The 22,432-nt window shown below is 39.3% G+C and overlaps 1 protein-coding gene across 6 annotated transcripts in view; it reads left to right on the forward strand.

Annotated features, from left to right (window-relative positions):
* Positions 1–21,246, forward strand: part of VEZT (vezatin, adherens junctions transmembrane protein) — a 56,244-nt gene extending 34,998 nt beyond the window's left edge. For 4 of the 6 annotated variants that reach the window (XM_042889793.1, XM_042889794.1, XM_042889797.1 and 1 more), the window contains 5 exons: positions 217–548; positions 1,363–1,556; positions 6,463–6,563; positions 6,983–7,190; positions 10,154–11,951. In XM_042889793.1, the coding sequence (XP_042745727.1) occupies positions 217–548; positions 1,363–1,556; positions 6,463–6,563; positions 6,983–7,190; positions 10,154–10,743 (1,425 nt within the window). In that variant the 3' untranslated portion in view covers positions 10,744–11,951. Of the gene's footprint in view, positions 1–216; positions 549–1,362; positions 1,557–6,462; positions 6,564–6,982; positions 7,191–8,738; positions 9,919–10,153; positions 11,952–18,762 lie in introns of those variants that run through there. The other 2 variants (XR_006182078.1, XM_042889798.1) reach the window with 2 other exon arrangements.
* The last annotated feature ends 1,186 nt before the right edge of the window (positions 21,247–22,432 follow it).

The raw sequence follows: 22,432 nt of genomic DNA on the forward strand, positions 1-22,432 counted from the left end.
AATGCACTTCATTGGAGAATTAATGGTCATCTGAGGTTCACTAGATCTGAACCCACATAGTCAGAGATATCCTTCAAAAATACTCAGTGGATTTTCTTATTATTTCAGTGTTTCTGTGGTAGGCTGAGGAATGTTTCTGCATTCTGTATCTGCACCTTTATTTTGGAGGCTGGCTGTGTTCCAGGTACACAGAACTAACCTCACTCTGTTTTGCAGGTTCTCTTTCAGCTATGGGTAGGGCAGAGTTCGGAGTTCTTCAGGAGACTGGTACTGCTTCTCTCCCCAGCCAATGCATCCCCCAAGCCCTTGATCTCCCCTGAACGGTTGCCTCATCATATCCTGTCTGATGTGACTCAAGGCCTACCTCATACACATGCTGCCTGCTTAGAGGAGCTCAAGAGAAGCTATGAGTTTTATCGGTACTTTGAAACTCAGCATCAGTCAGGTTTTGAACGACCAACCAGAACAAAACAGAAGTCAAGAGAGTTGAACAGCCTTCAAACAGCAGTACGCAGTCTGCAGCTTCATCTCAAGGCACTGCTGAATGAGTAAGTTTACACATGAATTAAGACACTATGCCTGTGGGAAGAAGGCTTCAGACTCGAGTTCTTTGGGTTGTCAGTTTACTTTATCCCAGATTAGAAACAAAAAATGCAGATACAGTCACTGTAAGTACATCATGCCTGTCCTGTTCCTAATTGATTTTACTAAGGTGTCTGTTTCCAAGGTAACAGCTCTACTTTAAAGTAAAATAGTAAAGATGTTTTTTGACGGTATAATTATCTGAAGAATGCTTCAGAGATTGTTTCCCTGTTTACATTCTCACACTCTTCCCATTGCTGTGTCTGAACTCTCAGCTGTCATCTAAGTATATCTTTATGTAGAGTGAGGTCAAAGACTCCTGTTTCAATGGGAAATCCAGTGTTGTTTCCTGATTATTCTTTTGATATCTAGTGAAAATTCAAAGCTAAGCAGTACTTTAATTTCTATATTTGCTTTTGTCTAACCCTTAAAAAAAAAATCTGAAAATGTACTTACTTTCCCTTGACTTCTTAACATACCAAATGCTTTATAAGAAAGTTCAGCTCTTAGTAACTATAGTAAATATTTTTAAAATGTCATCACTGGCTGGTGAAGTAGCTGAAACTATCTATTCCTTTAATCTTACGTGTAAGAATTACTATGAGTGAACGGTGTATCTCAATGTGGATAAATGGATCTTATTTTTCAAAATGTGTGGCATTATCGAGGAGATGGCCAAACTAGATCTTTACAAGCTAAAGAGAATAACAGGATATTAAATAGCTGAAGAAACTGTGAAGACAAATATTTATTTGTGTTTATTTCTGTTCATTTCATTAGGGTAATAATTCTTGAGGATGAACTTGAAAAACTTGTTAGCACTAAGGAGACACCTGAATTAACAACAGAAGCGCACCAGGTTCTGGAACAAAAACTAAAGTTTATTCAGCCTCATATGCAGGCAAGCAACAGCTGCTGGGAAGAAGCCATTTCTCAGGTGGAGAAAATGGGTGGAAGAAACCCAAATAAAAAAGGTAAATATGAGAGGTTAATTTAGCAACTAAAGGGATGTGCTTTAGAGTTGGAATGGATCAAAAGCTGCATTCAGCCTTTATTTTCTGAATTTCAGCGTAAAGAGATTTAACAACCTTACTCTTTGAAAAGCTATCTATTTGTCAGACTTCATTATTGAGATGGCCTTGAAGCTTTTGTTTCAGGAAAAAAAAATATAAAAAATAAAATGCTAACTTAGTCTATGAGGCATGTGGATTTACATGGTACATTTACATTTCCAAGTGGAGCCCAATAGTGGATTTTTCCCTGTAATTGGTGAGCAGCGTGTGAAGTGGTGGGATTTTGATGAAATATCTCTGAGGTTTTTCTTTTATCTATTGCATAAATATTAGATAGGTAATTGAAATGACAATTACCTTGTCATGAAAATTTCTTGATAATGACATTTCCTGAAACATTTTAAATTGATGTATTGAGTTTATAACACCTGCTTTCCTGCTCTCTCAGATATAGTGAGCTAATCTCCTTTGTGTTTAAAAGTGATGTGAACAGCACATGCCAAAGTTTTGCCTTAGTGAGCTCTACTGTCCATGCTGTTATCTTTTGTGATTTACATTTAGCTTAAGTGATTGAAGTGAGCTGAAACTCTCTTGACACGGAGTTGAACATAAAATTTCTGATCTTGTTTCCAGGAGCTTTTTTACTGGCCTAGGAAGGCACAGCCCAGCATCTGAGTAATGCTGGTAGTAATGGAGACTATATTAGGAAAATTATTATCTGGGATATGTATCAGCAAGTTACCTACAGAAATCCCAGTTTGTAGTGAGCTAGGCTCTTAATTATGTATGGGTGGGGTATCCAGTAGGTGGTTGAGTACTGCTGTGGTCCAAGAGATGCCCAGGCTGACATTGTTCGTGTTCACATTAGAATTGGGAGCACTGGTGAATCCCGTGTCTACAGGCTCCACGCAGGTCCAGACATGACATAACAAACTTGCTGTTATTAATATATATTATGAGGCAAAATCATTAAAGAGCTTTCACTTTCAGTTTTGTCCAGTGACTTGCCTGGTGGGAATGTGTGTGGTTTGAATCTCTATTTTGTAACAAGTTTACTGAATCACTCCCCAGAAACTACTTTTAAATTATGTTTAAATTATGTTATTTTTATCTGACTACATTTGAATTTCCTAATGTATTTCTGAGCAGTTCAGCTTCTGTGAGTTGAACTTTTCAAGCTGTGCATGAAATCATCTTATTACAGAATCACAGAATTGTAGAGGTTTCAAGGGACCTCAGGAGATCGAGTCCAACCCCTCTGCTAACTTGTAATCTCTTTGTATTCATCTTAACAGCTCATCTGTCAGTCATGATTATGTGAATTAATTATGTGAATTACATGTGGGGCTTTTTTTCAATACTTCCTTAAAACTCTTTGAAAGAAGATACCTTCCTGCTGAAATAATATAACAGCTAAGCACATCTTTATTTTGTCTTTATTCACCATTATGTAAAATCAAATGAATTTTTTTACAAAAGCTGTAGTTAAAAGCCTAACAATACAACTTTGTGTCAAATTGGTTGAATAGTGCTTTTGGTGCAGTAGATGTTTAGTTCAACTAACCAAAGAAAAGCTGTGGGGATATATCATCAATTATGAACAGTGATGAAGAGGGAGTTGTTGTTAATGGTTTAGACCAAGTTTTGAGAGGAAATATTTCATAACTTAAAAGCTGTATATATTAAATATTTTCAGCAATAACTTTCAGTTGTGCTTAGTATTACAAAGTCACTCCTTTTTACTCCATCTGTAAATACAAAGCGTATCCACTGTTTAAATTTACTTTTTCTCGAGTTTGATACTCACTGGAATGCTTTTGCTGAATTATTCACTGGGAGCATCCAGCCACTAAAGAACTGCTTTGAACTGTGCTCTGTCCTAGTTGTGGCACCCTAGGCAGCGGCATAGCACATATTTTTCAAAGCGGTTTTCATAGAATCATAGGATGGTTTGGGTTGGAAAGGACCCTTATGATCACCTAGTTCCAACCCCCCTGCTATAGGCAGGAACACCTCCCTCTAGACCAGGTTGCTCGAAGCCCCATCCAGCCTGACCTTGAATGGTTCCAGGGAGGGGGGCATTCACAGTCTTTGTGGGCAATCTGTTCCAGTGTCTCACCACCCTTGTAGCAAAGAATTTCTTCTTGATGTGTAGTCCAAATCTACCCTCTTCCCGTTCAAAACCATTTCCCCTCATCCTGTCTCTATGCACCCTCATAAAAAGTCTCTCCTCAGCTTTTCTGTAGGCTCCCTTCAGATACTGGAAGGCTACTATAAGATCCCCCAGAGCCTTCTCCAGGCTGAAGAGCCCCAACTCTTTCTGCCTGTCCCTGTGGGGGAGGTGCTCCAGCATTCTGATGATCTTTGTAGTCCTCCTCTGGATCCACTCTTCAACTGCTCAGTGCCCTTCTCATGTTAGGGGCCCCAGAATTGGACATAATACTCCAGATGGGGTCACACAAGAGTACAGTAGAGGGGCAGAATCACCTCCCTCAACCTGCTGGTCTTGCTTCTCTTGATGCAACCCAGGAAATGGTTGGCTTTCTGGGCTGTGAGCACACATTGTCATCTCATGTTGAGTCTTTCATCAACTGACACCCCCAAATCCTTCTCCTCGGGCTTCTCTCAAGCCATTCTCTGCCTAACCTGCCGTATCTGTGCTTGGGATTGCCCCGACTCAGGTGCAGGACCTTGCACTTGTCCTTGTTGAACTTCACAAGGTTCACATGGACATTGAACCTGTCCAGGTCCATCTGGATGACATCCCTTCCCTCTAGCATGTCAGCTGCACCACTCAGCTTGGTGTCATTTGCAAACTTGCTGAAGGTGCACTCAATCCCACTGTCCATGTTGCCTACAAAGATGTTAAATAGCAACAATCCGTGAGGAATGCCACTCATTACCAGTCTCTTGTTTCAGTAAACGTCACTTGGACATTGAGCCATTGACCACAACTCTCTGGGTGCAACCATCCAGTTCCTTACCCAGTGAGTGGTCCATCCATCGAATCCATTTTTCTCCAATTTGGTGACCTGGAGATTGTGCAGGACAGGGCCCATGTTTTGCATGTCTTTGTTTTCTCTATAAGCATCCGGATCTTAATTACATACTTACTGCTTCAAGTTTTTGCATGTCAAAGCAGATTTATTGCAAATATATTAAAAAGCTCAGTTTATTAAATCAAAAATCTTTAGGTCAACCAACTGAACATTCAAATACTCCCGTAGGACCATAGTACCCTGCTGCAAGCTCCTGGTCTTGCAGTCCTTTAATCCACCAGAGAGGAGCTAAAGCCACAGCAGCTTTAGTGAAAACATTGAATTTGTGCTCTTGAAGCGTCTCCTTAGCAACGTTATCACCCCAAACAGATGGCAAATAGAGCAGCCTGTACATATCGGTGCAGCTGTTTTGTTCTTCTAATTCAGGAAACCAAGCTTTTCATTGATAAATTCCTTATTACACTTCCAAATTTGTTTTCATACCTTCAGCAGCATATTTTTTTTAAATGTTTTTATTCCAAGATGCAATTGTGCAATGAACATCAGTTTTCCACTTGTGTCAGGTTTCACTTCATGCTTTACCTTTCTTTTAAATTATCATTTTGCATTTAAATACATCTGGATCATCAAATCTTTAACTCAACCCAAGCGAACAGGGAATCACATGTTTTTCCTTGTTTGCAAAAGCAGGTAACTGAGCATCATTAGAGTCATTGTCAGTGTGAACTGCCTACCTTAAGAATACTATGTCTGTGTATTCAGTGTATAGATTAAAAATTGAAAATAAAGGTGAATGGGGTTTGTCAAGTTTGTCTTGCCCACTTCTCTTCTCAGTGGCAAATTTGTATTTTTGCCATATGTAAATGTTGTTTACCTGCTCTTAGAACATCTGCTGAGAGATATTTTATGGTATTTCCAGGCATCTGTTCCAGCACTTAAATTTCATTTACCAGTAGAATGCTATTTCTGATATTCAGTATAAATAGCTTTTGCTGCAATTAAAAAAAAAAAATAAATAAAAGTGCTTTTGACCACCCACAGTGGAAATCCATTTCCTCCTTATAGCCTTCTCTTACATTTTTTAAGGCGGCTAATAACATTTCTGTCTTCTCCACGTAACCACATATCCTTTGAATCTTCTATAACAGCTATACTTTATTTAGCCCTCTGACCATTTCCATTGTTTTTCCTCTGGACACCCTTTAGCTGGTCTGCAGTATCTCTGAATGGAGGAATCCCAGCCTGAGCACTATGTTCCATCCACAGCCTGATCAGTGCCAAGCAGAGCAGAAAAGTAATTTCCTGTGTCTAACAATCTGTGCTGCTGTTTATATGTAGTCTGGCTTCTTTCTTACAGCAGGGTATAATTGACTGGTCTCCTCAGATCCTTTTCTCAGTGGTGCTGCCCAGTCAATCAACATATATTTATGCAGTTGGCTATTCAAAAGCGCAAAATGTCACAGCTGCTGTCACTGAACTGCTGTATCTGAAGTCCAATTCTTCCTGGGGCATCTCTGATTTTCCATTAGTTTTTTTTTTTTTTTAATTCTACTTTTCAGTGTCCTTGCAGATTATCACAATGTCAGGAGATCTAATGAGCTTAAATACTTTCTTTTTTTTTTTTTTTTTTTTTTTCATCCAATGGAAATATTGAAGAGCATTGGACTTGGGACAAATCCTCACTAAATGAATTGTTCCTGTCTAAAAGTGGTAACTATACTGTTTATGCAAGAAAGCATTTGATGCACCAGATAGCAACTTCTTCTAGCCTGTGTCATAACACATGACTGAGTCAAAAATATCACTGAACACTCAGAATTCCTTTTTTTTTTTTTTTTCTTCATCCCTTTTTTTCCTTTCCCCTGAAGGCAAGCTTGAAGCTTCCTGTGATAACCTACAGCACACTTCAGTACCTTTAATACAGCCTACTGTGTACATAGAAGACAGAGATCCCATCCCTGAAGAACAGGTAAAAAAAGTAGGATCATTCAAATTAAAAATTGGGCTTTGTTCCTTTTTCAGTTGCTTGTGCAGTGACCTTCTTGTCTTGTCAAAGCAAGCCAGGTTGGTATCGGGAGCTATTTCATAAGGGGACTTGTAAAAGAAAGGAAAAAAATTGATATATTTTCCTTCTGCTGTGTTTCATGGGAAGGTATTCCCCATTCTTGGGGAATACTTGTAGATGAAAGTAAGTCTTAGGTGGCTGCAATGATGTTAACTTTGCATTGAGTGGAGTTAAGAATGTCAGATGCACTGGCTCTGCTCAAACTAGGCTCCATCCTTCCACTGTGGTTGACTTGCGTTGAGATCACTTGATCATGCATTAGCTTCTAGAATAGGGTCTACACTGAAAGTGAAAAATATAAAATATTTCTTTTCTTTATTCAGGAATTGGAAGCCTATGTTGATTATTCTGATATGGACAATGAATATAACAGGGAAGCTTTTGACTGCTTTTCCCAGGAAGAGAGAGAGAGACAAAAACGAGAGAGAGAGGAATCTAAAAGGGTGTTGCAAGAATTGAAATCTGTACTGGGATTTAAAGCTTCAGAAGCAGAAAGGCAGAAATGGAAACAACTCCTATTCAGTGACCATGGTAAGCACTGCTTTTGAAAATTACTCCCTTTCTCAGAAAGAGTAAATGTCCATTTACCATCAAGTTTCTGACTGCCATAGAATTTAAATAGTGCTCGAAGATGGCAGTGTCTTTGACAATACTGTGTGACTTCATTTTTTTTTATTCCATCTCTTTAAATTTTTATAGCAATCATTTGGCTCCAAACAAGAATATTGAGCCAAAGTATTAAGTGCACAAACTATGAAGCATGGCATAAAGAGGACTGTCAGGCTATAATCCTTGCAAAATACACTGACTTTCTTTCATTGCTTTCTCATAAATATGAATTTTAATCGGGGTTCATAAATATTTTTTGGAATTTAAAGAAACTGTCAGAATTTATCACAGCCAAACAAAAATTGAGAGATTAAAGTGAAGAAATAATTAAAGATTCATAACAGACTAAGACAGGCTTTTGTTTCTGTGAGAGAGGAAGCACACAGAATGTATTTTAAAAAAAAAAAAACAAAAACAAAAACAAAAAAGCCTAAGAGGGAGGAGTTGTTTCAAACTTCCCTTTACTAATTCTGGGGACTGCTTGTAGCTGTAGCCACTTGAACCTGAAAGCAAGAGTATGAAAATTTACTTTGCCTCAGCAAGACAATCTCAGTTCCTCTGAGTCTGGATACAGCTTGGCTGCTTCTGCTGCTTGAGCTGTTTGATTTATTATCTTTAATATAATGAGTGAGTGTTTTATATAACGAGGGAGTGATTTGTATTTTCTTCTTTCCTTTCGTTTTCCCATTTTCATTCCTTCCTCTTCAGGATGGGTTAGGAGGAGCCCTCTGAAAATTGTCATACTCTAGCTTAAGAAAAACAACCCTCAAGTTTGGCAGCATATTCAGAATCCAAGGATTCTGCCACTGCAGTTTTTGCCAGAAAAAAGCCAGCCATCGATTGCATCTCTCAATAATTTAGTGGAAACACACAGTACCATATGTATTTATGAGACGGTTTCTATTGATATCAAACCCACAAAAATACCTGAGCATCACAACTTTTTTTTGTTATGTCCACTTAGCTATAACTATGCTAAAGACAACCTCCCAGCTGTTGGTATTGGCTGCTCTTCTCTTCTAGATGAGTTAAAAAGCAAAGATATCAAATTGCATCAGAGACTACTCACGAGTAGGATTTCTGTATTATCCTTCTGATGTTAGATGGGATACCACGCAACTTCCCAAAGGAAGCAGAAGGGAGAAAATCCTACCCTCACTTCAAGTCTTCATGAATATAGTGACTGTTACAGAAAGACTTCTTTGTCAAGGAAGCTTGCATAGGAAATTTCCTTACCTAAGCTAGCAGCTGATGCCTATCCACATTAGTATCTCTTTAGGTCATTTGTGGTTATAGCTTTATAGAAATCAATGGACTGGCTTAGCTGAACAGCTGTAACAGCTGCAGGAGGAGTCAGCTAACTCCTGTAATCTTGAGTAACCATTCCATTGTAAGCCTTTGTGGCTCATGCTAGTTCCTTTCCTTTTCACATAGAGATATTACTTTTTTTTTTTTTTTTTTTTTTTTTAGGATTAGAAAGTCTATAATGGGAAGTGAAGAAAGTGTCATTTCTTTCATCTGCTCAGGACTTATCACAGATTCCTTCTAAACAGTACAAAAGTTGAATATATGAGGATGGTTTATAAAAATAATTAATATGGTCTCCTTTTAGCTCTGAAACTAATATGCAATTGTTTTGGGGTGAAAAAAAAGACCCTGAGAGATGCTGAGGCTTTAATCAAGGCACATAGCAAGCCATTTAATAAGGTTTTTGGTTCACTGATGGGAGAGGCTGGTTTCTACATAAAAGAGGTCAGCTTCCAGCACATTGATATGCCCAAAGAGCACAACACATGGTCAGCTACTCAGTAATTGAAATGAGTCTGGTCCAGTGCTCCTTCAGTATATGAATTTTTAAAACAAACAATAGAATACAAATTCTAATCTATAGCCTTTGCGTGCTAGTGAAAGTAATTATCCATGTGACAATTGTAGTGATACGCCTACCTTCAACTAGCTAAAATAAATGTGACTGCAATAGGATGCAATGGAAAAATCCTAACACCATACGTTTTGTTTCCCATGACAAGTTTCCTTATTTCCCAGAGTTATTTTCATCTCTGCTTACAGGGGTAAAGTCAGAATGGAATTAGAAAGGGAAATGCTACTTGGGAATCTGCTGTTGCCGCTCATTTATGTTCGTGCTGCTACTCTAATGGAGCTACTGCAGTTTAGGGAATCAGTTACTTGGAAATGGACATTGTATCGTTTGTCTTAAAAAAGAGAGACATCTGTTCTTCAAGAAGTGATTGTACCAAGTTATACTAACCCTTAACACTGGGAGGAGAGACTTCCTGGCAAGCATCCCGTTGCTGGCAATGGGACTCGCTGCTGCTACTAACTTCAAGAGAGGCTAAATTAAACCACACTTAATTTGTGAGGACATCTTACCTGGCTGTATGAATACGTGTTGTGTTTGTATGTTGTGATGTGAGATCAGACATTGCGTGTAAGGACTTTTTTTCTGTACCAGCTGTCTTTATTGGATTAGGTAAACCATTGTCTAAAACAAAGACAGTTCAAATCTGTATCCAGTGCAGAAGTTTTACCTGTTTTTAACTTGATCATGGAATGCATCATCCACATTCGATTCCATTGTTAAAAATCAGTTTTCTGCCATCTTTCTATATCAAACATTTTAAAACTTAGTTCTAAGGAGCAGTTATCACATTTCATTTCACTTCTGTGGCTAGAAAACACCAATTTGTTTTAGGTTTTCTTTGATTTATTTTCTTTGTTGTTGTTGGTTGTCGTTGTTATTGTTTGGTTTGGTTTGGTTTTTAATCCATTTTGACACTTCCAATCTTGCATCTTTTCAGACACAAATATTATTTGTACATAGCAGCTTGCTTTCAGTTATCAATTCATTTTTTCCCCTTTTTAAGCTGCAGTGAAACCCTTGTCTCCTGTAGAGTCATTGAAGCTCCTAAATAATTTGGAATCACACATGAATTCAAATACAGAAAAGCAGGACTGCAGCCAAAGTTGTGATAAATCTGAAGAAAGCGACTCTAATTCAGAAGTGAATGCTGCTGATAAAAGCAGGACAGAATATTTGTATGAAGATCCTGAGATGGAGAGAAACAAAGACAGTCCTACTGAAGGTGTTTCTACAGAGGCTGAAGAGACAATGTGCTATCAGTATGAAGGGGAAGTTGAAGATCTCAAGCCAAGCGATACGGATAGAGTAGAAGTTTCACAGCCTCCCTCTGTGGATGCACTGCATTCAAAAATAAAGCATAGGCTGGCTCAGCTTCACATATCAACAGATTTTAACTTCACATCCGGTCTGGCTGCACAAGCTGCTGCCAGGTCTTTCTCTTTTACTACAATGCAGGAACAGACTTTTGGAGATGATGATGAGGATGAAGAGGAGGAGAAGGAGGAAGGGAAGGGGCAAGAACATGAAGACCTGATGGAAGATTTTAGGTATGAAGGTGGTGGCTCTGAGAGTGAAGGAGAAGTACAAGCCTGATCTGAACTTTTAAAAACCAACAACAGACAATTTGGTAGGAAAAAAGAAAAACAAAAAAAACTAACGTGGGGGTCTGAAGTTAAAAATGCTGAATGGAGAAAAACAAAAAAATAAAATAAAAAAAAAATTGGGAGACCTAAATGTAATACGTCTTGTTCCCTAAGTCTGAGACACTAAATGGGACTCCTGAGTATGTGGAAAATTTGCAGGTAAGACAACTTTAAGCTGCAACCACTAAGCAGTCGGCTGTTGCCTTTTTAAGATCTTAGTGATGAGTTTTGGAATTACCTTCGTGTTTTCTGGTTTATTTATTTATATCATGAAGTGCTGTTGTTGTTTTTCTAAAAAGAATGAAAAACAATGTATTGAATTACATCAGACTGTCTTCTGCTTTCTGATTTTGTTGTCTTGAAATCAAACGTTAGTTCCAATAAAAAAAAAAAAAAACAGGGCATTTGTTTTGGAAGAATCTGAACTGTTCCCTGTGATCTTCCTCCACCACTGCTTGTGTCCACAGTGAGTTGGCTGAGCCACCGTAGACACTGGTGAATCTGTGGCTTGTGATGCTCCTGGCTAAAACAGAGTCTTAAGTAAAAACTTGAAAGGTCTTGTATTTTATGTGTCCTGGGGCATGGGACTGAAATGCATGAAGTTGGTCGTACTTCATGTTAAGGTTTATATAGAATTTTATGAAAGGTTAATAAATGATTCATAAATGTTGTACTTCATGTTAGAGAAATGTGTGGTACGCGTTAGGGAGGGTTTTGAGCTAATCAATATAAGGTACTATAGACAAGTAGAAGCAATTTGTTGGGTTGATAATAGGTGAGAATTAAATAGCTATTTAGTAAAGCTATTAATCCTTTGTTAACCTTTTATAAATTGAGCCTTAATATAATGTTTGATTTGTATATTACTGTTTGTCCAGAAGCAAAATTATCGGACAACTTATACAGTATTTTCCTTAAATGATGTATTTGCTTTTCCCTAATGTTCTTTCATTTTTCTCTTAGAGAACGACTATAATCTCTGTGATTAAGATCCATGATAGATCAGGAATTACCTGTTTTCTAAGGTCTATCTTATAATTTAGTTGACATCTAAGCGTCACTGTCCACTTACATGTTGTGCTAAGGGATGTGGTTTAGTGGGGAAGTATTGGTGGTACATGGATGGTTGGACTTGGATGATCTTGGAGGTCTTTTCCAGCCTTGGTGATTCTATTTGAGATTATGTATGTTGTTTTTTCTGCAGTGGTGTTAGGAAAAGCAGCAAGCTGATATGGCAGTGGTCACCTCACTGAGGAGCTGGTTAATGGTTTTCCTGCCTTCTCTTCCTTTTGCTCTCAGATACAAAATGAAGCGAAGGACTCATGTCTCGGATGGTGAGAGAACAGCCTCTTAGTGTGGATGTGGATAAACTTGCAGTCACAGAATGCCTCAGCAGTTACTTATTAACTGTCTCTTAAGGCTTGCTGATTTTTTTAGAATAGAGGGTGTGGAGATGCTAGTGGTTCAGAGCAGTATCTTTCCCTGGGTGCTGTCTTGAGAAGTGGGGAAGCTAACGAAGGTTAGCAGGTTAGGATGGGACTCTTGATCATATGTCAGGAAATGTGCTTTCTTTCAACCACACTCTCCACCTGCTAGTAATTTTGTGTGATTGCTGCAAGTATGTATGTTTTATCCACAGTTCTTATAGAGTTGGATATCAATTTATAGAGAAGGCTGTATGTGATTTAAGCTATTCTTTCACAATATAATGTCTGTCTTCTCCCTCACAGACAAAAAAGAATGTTTTGACGTACTTCACTAACCAGTAACACTGGATTTTGTATTCCTAATTATGTGCAACTGGGAGCTGAGTGGAGTGGTTGGGTGACTGGAGGTGGGAATGGGATTAGGGAAGATGCTTCTCAAAGTACATCCAGAAGCCAAGCCTCCTCTAAGTGGCAGGATGTATTCTTCTCTAGGCCCATAAAGGTTACAATAAGTTGATGAAAGACTATTTTATTTTCTCTGTGGTAAGCAATCGAGTCTAGAACAACTGTTTTGGATAAGTGGTGTTTGAAGCAATGCCCATGCTTCTGAAAAATAAGTCTTCCTCATCCTTGACTTGAGATCCTTGATCCTTCACTAAGTGCCCGGATGTTTTTTGTTCCTAGCTAATTGTTCTGACTGCCCAACTGTATGTTCCATTAATGCTTTCCCACAAGGTCACCTACCAATATCTTATTATCTGGTACTGTGTATCCCAAAACTGATTCTTTTTTCACCTAAACTTAGTTCACAGTGTAGATGGCTGTGATACCAACCTGGAAAAATAATCAAATTTAGAATATGAGTTATAACTCTTTTCACAGTTTTGGGTGAAATCAGTAGGCACATGAGTTCTTTGCAATGCTACTAAAATAGATTTCAGATTTTACATCTGTAAGAGATGCTAGTTCTTCATTCCTTTGCTACAGTCCTTAGCAAAAGAAGGAAAACAGACCTTGCCAGCTCATTTGGGACCTAGCTTAAAAATATGCTGGTCTTGGTAATGAAACTGGCCTCCTAAGAAACCCCATCTGCCATTAGTTGTTCACTTTCACCCATCAAATGGGTTCAGCACAAGTTTTTGTGCCTGTGTTATTAATCAGCCTACTTAGTCAACCTGCTCCAAAAAACCGAACCTTTTTAGAGTTCACTTTTACGTCTCTTATTCCAATGATGCAATTTACAGCACTGACCCCCAAACTGCTGTATTGGCATATACTGTGTTACTTGCAAGAGGCTCAGGATTGTTCACATTTATGTTACTGGCAGAGACTATGTACTGTGAAATTACACTTCAATGTTAGAGATGAGTATGCTGAAAGTATGGCCTTTTGGAGCAACCTCTGATTTTTACTTGGATGGATATATTTTCTGCAAGAAAATTAATTGATTTGTACTCTTACTTAGTACAGTCTTAGAAGTTGTATAAATGAACGTCTGTGCTCACTTGCTTTCTCTCCCCATAATCACATTATATGTAACTGCCATCAGGTCATTTATTTTAATTTACTGAATATACTCCCTGCATAAAAATTTGGCTAACAGTCCACAGCTTGCAAAGCATAGCTTCCTTTTATTTCATAACTAGGTTCTGTCTACATATAGTCTGTTACGATCCAGAGTCCCTCATGATAATGTCATCTGACAGGACTGTGTGTACATGCTGTAGATTCCTTTAAGAACCTGACAGATTCTTTTTCTGCATTTAAAATAATGTGTAAACACACTGAACCATGTATTAGAGCTAAAGAGTTGTGTTAATATATTGAGCGTGTCAAGGTCTAAGTGCTGTTCCGTGTTCTTTGGCTCATGAGCGTAGGTAGGGATTTTTGTAAAAACAGAACATTTATTTCTTAGTGCTTTGTAACTTTTTGAAATACGTTAATCAGGAAATCCACGCTAAGTAATGAAGCAAGCCAAAGGGTATCGCAGCCAAAATTCTTTGTGAAGAGCAGATCTAACAATAACTGTATTCCATTCCCAGTTAGGAGCTTTGTGAAGTTGGAAAGAAACAAGCAATGGCATAGAATTAAATAATTTCTTTTCTTCCTATCTATCTGGAAGGCATTCCAAAGATGGTATTTGCTTCTTAGGTTGGATTTCAATCTACGACTACATCTTTGCTGTAGCATAACTTTACAGCTAAAGATACAGGTAGGAGGTAAAGACTTAAATGGGGACAAAGATCTATAATAATGACAGCAGTGGTTCTCTTTTTTTTTAGTGTATATCTTTGTGACATAAAAATAACTAATGTAATGGAAACATATATTGAGAATTACAGACGATACAGACTCTTTCAGATGGAGTGGAATGTGCCCGTGTCAATTGTAAGCAAGACTGGCAAAGGTGAGAGGTCTTCTGGTTGCACTAACAAGGCAGTTTTACTCCTGACAGAGGGTTTCTAGATATCACTGAGCCTTGCATTTTGTTACAAAACCTCAAGACGACATTTGGAAGGGTGGCCATTTTTAATGACATTTCAGACTTTGCCCTGAATGCATTTATGTTTACAGCACTGGAAATTTTATGTGCATCTGAACAGCAGAATTTGCAATCTTCTTACTAATCTCTCTGCTCATTTAAAAAATAAGAATAAACGGTGGACTATATAGAGTTGGTGGCCTACGCTGAACTTTGTAATCTTGTTGTCTGCCTTCTTTTTCAAACAGGAACAAGGGCTGAAGTATACTAAGCTTTTAAAGTGTTTAGTGAAGGGCTGCTCTGCAAGTGGCTTGTTCCCATGGTTAACTACTCTTTAGAATGAAGAATTGTTTTCATAAGACAAAAGGGTTTTTTTGTAGTGTCTTATCTGAAAAAAATGAGCGGAGTAAGAGAAAGGCACTTGGTCAGTGCAGAGGGTTGGGCCACTCTCATATCTCATCTGTGGCAGGGACTAATAGCAGATGGCTGAGAGAAGGGTACGAAGAAGGAAGAAGGGAGCTTCTAGTGGTGAGCTGCTTCTCAGGGAGTTGTTGAGCCAGTGGAGGTAGCTGTCAGCTTAACAGCTCACGATGGAATTTTCTTCCAAACAATTGAACAAATTTGCTCAGACTCACATTTGGTTGATTATTACTAGTTCCAATGCCACTATGTGCTCATCTTTTTATGGTCTTCCATGAGCTAGATTTGTCAGTATTATGTTTGTTTGTTTGTTTTTTAATTGAGCAAGCCCACTTATGTTGGCTCATCCACAGAGGTCACGTTTTCCACATTTTGATTGCTTTCCTTAGAAATCTGTCCTGTGCTTTGATGTATAATGGCCAAAGTTTGCTGCAGTGCTCCAGATGTAACCTCAGCAGTGCTGAGTATGGAGTAAAAATCACCTCCCATAAAACCCAGAACCATTAAAGTAGTTCTGAGTCCGTCTAGGAACAAAAGATCTTCTCAGATCTTTTATCACTAGATACTGTGATGATAAATGAAAATATTTGGTCTGATGGAGGAGAAATATTTATTCACTCTCAGCAGGATTTGGTTGGACAGCGTTTTTCTTTGCTAACAAAACAAGGAGTTGTTAAATCAAAATGGTCTTTCAACAGCTGCCACCTGGTCTAACAAAAACTAAAGATGCCAAACAACACTTGTTTAAATCCCAACACTTGTTTAAATAGGTCTGATTTTTCAGACCTATTCTGATCTCTGTTGAGTAGGCATGTATCACAGAATACATTATCACACAAAAATGTGACGGAGAATATGTAGGTATCTGAGATCAAGCTGAAGGCTTCTGGCTCATTTGCAAACTGCTTGGAGGTGTGCTTTATTCTCATTACATTTAATTCTTTAAACTGTGTGCTTTTATTCTACCACCTTGAATTCTAAATGCCAAAAAAATGTGTAATTTGATGTATTTGACTTGAAATTTTGTGCACTAACCAGGTAAGGGGTAATGGAACTGTGATGATAAGGCATGACCGTAGGTAGGGTTTAATCTGCCTTCCATGAATTTTTTCTGTGTGTACAGATAAAACAATACAGTTTGAGCTACAGCTACTCAGTATGTAACTGTTTTGGATTGTCTGCCTAACCTGTCACACTGCCAACTCTTAAGTCATTGGCAGGTTTGTAGGAATAAAATTTGATCCAACAGCTTACATGCTCTGTTAGCCCATTTCACACTTTATGAAATTACTCCAGGATTTTGGAGCAGTGACTGTAATTTAGAAGAAGAAAAGGGTTGTTACTCCGTTACAAAGTGGCTTATTTTAAAAGGGTTGAATTGGACCAAAACATGAATACTTTCATGCAATCAGCATATTTTGACCTTTATACCTGCTCAGATTTAAATTTCACAGGCTTCACAGACAATCTGCTCTAGGGGATGCTGTTCTATGACTGTTTAAACCAATCTAAGCCCAGGCTGCCATGGTGATCTCAGTGCCTCCTTTAGTCTGGCTTTTGCAACCACTCAGAGATCTGGGAGCCCGGCCTGGCTGAAAATGCACTGCAGCTTTAGCTTTTAGTATGGCTGGATCTCTCAGCTAATTTACTGTGTGGTTGAAGGAGCACCAGTAGCATCTCAGGGGAGCTGGAAGGAATACATGCCTTGGCAATGAGGAGGAATGTTGTAGCTCGAATTTAAATCAATGTTCACGTGCCACAGATTGCATCATTAGTGTCAGTGCTGAGGTGGGAAAAACTCAACTCCTTGTGTTACTTCATCTCCATCAGAGGGCTGGAACAGCTCTCCTGTGAAGAAAGGTTGAAGGAACTGGGCTTGTTTAGCTTAGAGAAGGGAAGGCTCTGGGGAGACCTCACTGTGGCCTTCCAGTACTTGAAGGGAGAGTATAAACAGGAGGGGGAATGGCTGTTTACATGGCTGGATAGTGGTAGGATAAGGGGGAATGGTTTTAAACTGAGACAGGGGAGATTTAGGTTAGATTTTAGGAGGAGGTTTTTCACACAGAGGGTGGTGATGCACTGGCACAGGTTGCCCAAGGAGGCTGTGGATGCCCCATCCCTGGAGGCATTCAAGGCCAGGCTGGATGTGGCTCTGGGCAGCCTGGTCTGCTGGTTGGCAACCCTGCATATAGCAGGGGATTGAAACCAGATGATTATTGTGGTCCTTTGCAACCCAGGCCATTCTGTGATTCTGTGATTACGACTAGATCCAGAAGTGCATGCTGACTTTCCCAGCTGACTTGAGAAATGAAACAGAAGATGGACACCCTAATGGGGAGTACTACAGTCAAAACAGCAATAATGGTATATAGCAAAGTCAGTATACACTGAAAGGCATATGTAATCCTGCCTTGCTGAAAAACACCAGGCTGTGTTATGGAAATAATGGTGATTTTAATACAAGGTCCCAAAATAACTGTCATTAGTCAACTTGACCTGTGCACAAATCTTAATATTTAAAGACTGCTTCCTGACCTTCTCCAGCTGCACAGATAAGAAATGAAAACAATCTCAAATTTCCAAATAGAGAGTGACCAGTACTTTCCATTAGTTTGTGCTACTAAAAAGACATCCATTCTTACATAAATGAAAAGAAAAAAAGAGTTAGTGCTTAATATAATTCTTCAGTAGTCTTTATTAACAGTCATGCATTTGATCTCGATAGAAGCAGCATAAATTAGGATTGTTTATAATATTTGATGTGTGTTTCTAAAAATAATAAAAATAAAAGGCTTTAAATGTAATATGGGATAAAAGCCAGAAGTCTATTAATTGTCCTAGAGATCTTTCATCCAAAGTCACAGGTGGTCAAATTTAAACAAGTTTACGCTGTCATTTTTTGTGCTGCTCGGTATGGCACTGTTCTGAGAGCTTTTAGTATTCCCAAGTGAACGCTCACACAGTCTGCATGCGTGTGCTTGAGGTCTGCAAAGGTTGTGGAGATATGCATACATCATGCAACAGCACTCAGAGAAACCTGTTCAGGAGCAAGAAGCTTCAAAGGCATTTGAGGCTTATTGTCTCTATCTTGCTCTATTTCCATGTCTCATGCAATTCCAAGTTTTCCTTTCTCAGCTTTCGTCTTCATAGACCTTGCAAACCGATGGTATTTTGTTTTGCTTTTCAGTTTCCCACCTTAGTTACTGTTCTATAATGCACCAAGTTGTATATTCTCTGTAGAAACAACCATTAGTCACCATACTTCAAAGCATGGGGCCAAGGCTTGCAAGGGCCAGAGCAGCTCTCCTGGCCTGACCACTTCTGGGAAGAGCTGTGGTGAGATGACAGACTAGGGGCTGAGATGATCCTGCAGCTATCTTTCAAAGTTCCAGCTTTTGCTAGGTGTTTTCTTTCCTCCAGTGGTCCCTCTTAGCAACAACTCTCTTCCATCATTCTGCTACAAACTTTTTAGGAAATTGGCCACTTTTCTGCTTTGTTTGTAAACACGTTGTCCAAACCTGATGACGTGACAGATTAGAAGGAACCCACATGGAAGCACTGCTATGCATTTCTTGTCATAAACTCATAAACTGAAGGATTCTTATAGCTGGTAATTTGTCTGTCCTGACTTTCCTTCCAGGAACCTTCACCTGCATTTCCTGGCCCTCCTGTTCCTTTATGGACTTCAGAGCACTCACTCCTCAATGGTCATAAGATGGTAATGTCTCCCCAGCAAGTCTGATCCTTTAACATGTTCATCACTACATGAACTCTACCTGTTCTTTCCAACAGGAAGGGTGCACAGAATAGGCTGAGTAGGAGTTCCTCTAAATAAACTTGCTTTTTCCTGCAGCAGGGGAGAGAATGTGCTCTCTGTTGCTGTGCCAATGTGCTTTGGCCCCACAGCTGCCTGTCCGGAAGCTCCAGAAGCTCTGAAATCTAAGCAGTTGTTCTTAAACCTTTCCCGCTGCCATAGAGTGTATGTGTTCACAACACAATTGCTACTGAATCTCCTCTGAATCCAAATTGTTCTGAACTTTTATCGAGCAGCGTGAATGGATTGTTTCTAAAGGGGTTTATACACTCTTTGTACGCACGTGTGTACGCACACACACACGCTTCATATAGTACATGTGCATTGCCAGGTATCACACTGACAGTCTCATCTAGCAAAGAAGTCGTATTTTTATGTTATCAAACTTTCAAGTTACTCAGAAGAAAAGCTTAATTCTTGTTTATCTAACGGAAGAGAATTTTCTACCAAGTAGGCTGCATGGAGTTACTTAAAATGCACCCTGCTTTTACACCATTAGTTAGAGAAGCTATTTAACCAAGTTTTCTCTTACCAGGGCTTCGTACCTGAGCTGCTGTGAGTGCCTGTATGCCCATCTGCCCTGCCTTAAGCCTCTAAACAAATACACTTTTCTCAGCATTTCCTGCCTAAGTCTTAGCATTTCCCAAAATAAGGCCTAAGGGCACCCTAGATTTCCAAGAAAACCAAAGGAAAAGAAAGAATCTTGATAAGCTGCTTTTTAATTGGTTAATAAATGAAAGCTAAGCTATAAGAGGAAATGTTTGAAAGAACAAACTGCAACAAGAGACTTCTGGCAGGGCTACAGAGGGAATTCACACATGATACTCTCTGAAGTTCAGACGCTGGAAAGGATCTACAATTCCTTTTCAGTGTGGAGACAGGAAATACTCACCAGACTGGTAGTCTTCAGCAGCTCTTAAAAAAAGAGCTATATTTTAGCTACATTTCATTGCCACAGAAAGATTCCTGCTGTGCTGTTGTATCAAGCTGTATGTAAATCTATCTCCTTTTTATTTTCTTTTTTTTTTTTTTTCTTTTTTTCTTTAAAGCTGAGTACGATGTCAGTCACTTTCCTTAGGCGGCACTGAAAAATCTGGTTTGGCTCCACTGGGGGCCTCTTCTGCACCCAGCCTGCCAGTTGTTGGCATTGCTTTAAGCACAGTGTTGTTCAGATCGGCCTCAAGCAGGCTTAGATAAGCAGTGCTTTAAAGCAGGTGTGAAGCCTATGGGCTGTCCACATTAAGGCTTTGAGAACTAAAACCCTGGATTGGATGCCAGGAGCAGGAGGACATGACCCACTTGTATTCCTGGGCTTCTGCCCTTCCGTTGGGACAGAGGTGCTTGACTGTGAAATTCTCCCCAGTTCTCATCTTTCTCTTTCTCTTGCTTTTCCATTTTATATCATTCCTTTTTTCCCAAGGATATGAAACAGGACCTGAGGTCCTTTGCCAGTTTTAGAAAGCATTTTCTCAATTGTAATTTTAATCATTGTGAAAGTACTTTGTGTTTCTATTATTTCTTCAGGGTCTGTAATAAAAGTCTGCTTCACTATTGCATGTGTGACCCTTTCTCCTTATCTCATATCCCTGACAGCTGTCTAGGTGGCATGAGTACTGTTTACCTATCCTTCAGTAAGTAATGATTGAATGGAAGAGGGAATGCTTTTACAGCATCGCTGCATAAATGCTGTATCAGCGCTGTTGTTCAGTCTCTTATGCAGAAGCTTCTTTATAATTTCACTTTCATCCTGAAGATGAAATTCATTTTAAGCGATCTTGGCTATAGTTAATTCCTGCAGTGTATTTTGCTGGCTCGTTAGTACGAGCACTTTAGTAATGAGCACTGGTTACTCCTGCTTGTGTAAGTGCTGACTGAGGAAAGAATGTTTTTCTGGGTGTCCTATGCTTCTGGCTGCACTTTCTCATAATCTTTCAGAGACCCATATGCTGTGCAACCATGTGGTGATTATTACCAGAATCCCTTTTAGCATTACGTAAGTGGCTCTGTGCATGGGGCTTTAGGAATAGAATAACAGAAGACCAATAGCAGGTAGATCTTTAACCTAGGAACTGGGCTTAGATGTCCTGCAGGAGATACTTTTTCTCATCGTCTATTTGTATGTTTCCTAAGAAACAGACTTTTTCTGTATGCTCCAGAAGTGCCAAACTAGTGGCAACAGACTGACTCCTCTTAGCCACAACATCGTGGCTCACTCATAACGCTTAGACTTGAAAGTAGAACAGGTTGCCCGGAGAAGTGGTGGAGTCTCCTTCTATGGAGATATTCAAGACCAGCCTGGACGCCCACCTGTGCAACCTATTGTAGGGAACCTGCTTTAGCAGGGGATTGGACTCGATGATCTCTTGAGATTCCTTCCAGCCCCTGTGATTCTGTGTGGTTTATGAACAGAACAAATGCTTGTAGGTTCTCCTGGTGTTAGGAGCTACGCTGCACATCTATTCCTGTAAGTCCTCCCTGTACTGGCTCTGAGGTTAAGGACCGCTCTTCCCACTGGTATGACTCACCCTCACCTAATTCATGTCCCCAGGAAGGAATCTGTAGAGATGATCAGGGAAGAAGGCAAGGAGTTTGACCTTGAAAGGCAAGGGGATGCTTAGTGAGGCAGGACTATCTATTCTTACATGTTTAATATTGATGCTTAATTGGTGCGTGACTTGGTAGTACAAAAGGTCTTGCTTATTCTCTGCTGTTTCCTGCTTTGTTTGTTTGTTTTCACATGCAATACTGAACAGATCCAATTGCTGCTGTTAGAAGAAGCTGTCTACCAAGAGGACTCCACAGTGTTTTTCTTGGAGATTTTTTGAATGCTTGCCTCTGTGTGTTCTTCATAATTGTACCATATGCAAATATTCTTCAGGAATTGATATGACCACTTCAGATAGTCAATATTTTCTATGTAAGAACTGTACGTTTCCTATACTGCCACGAATGTATATATATCTATGAAGACTTAAGATTGTATCTTTTTGAGTATGCCTCTTTTCTTCAACCACCTGGAACTTTCTTCCTGTTCTCCAGTTCTCTGCTGATTTATTAGACACTTGTGTTATATTGTGTACTATTTTGTATCAGCTGTACCTCTGTTTCTCCTTTCGCTCATTAAAACCTGTTCTTCTCATCCTTTTTCTGTCTGCTTCATATTGGAAATATTTGTATTGTTTCAGGTGACCTGGTCTCCTCTACTGGTACTGGCTAGGCTTGAGCCAGATCAGCCTTAAAAAAGCCAGTCATCCAGATCTCCATCACATTGTTCCACTGATCCCAACATGTAATTACTGTCACCACTAGTGTACTGTATTAAGCTTCCCTACGGTTGTTTTGCAGCCCATGCTTTTAGAAGATGGAAAAGAAGGAACTTATAGTGGACTGCTTATAGGGTAAACAAATGGGCAATACACAAAAAATGTACTGAGAGATGAAGCGTGTCAAGTCTCATTGCTGGTAGGTTCTGATGGTGTAAGTCAGCAAAGATGTG

The sequence above is a fragment of the Lagopus leucura genome, unplaced genomic scaffold, assembly GCF_019238085.1.
Source record: "Lagopus leucura isolate 7727_CA_CO unplaced genomic scaffold, USGS_WTPT01 Super-Scaffold_100159, whole genome shotgun sequence".
Taxonomy (NCBI): Eukaryota; Metazoa; Chordata; class Aves; order Galliformes; family Phasianidae; genus Lagopus; species Lagopus leucura.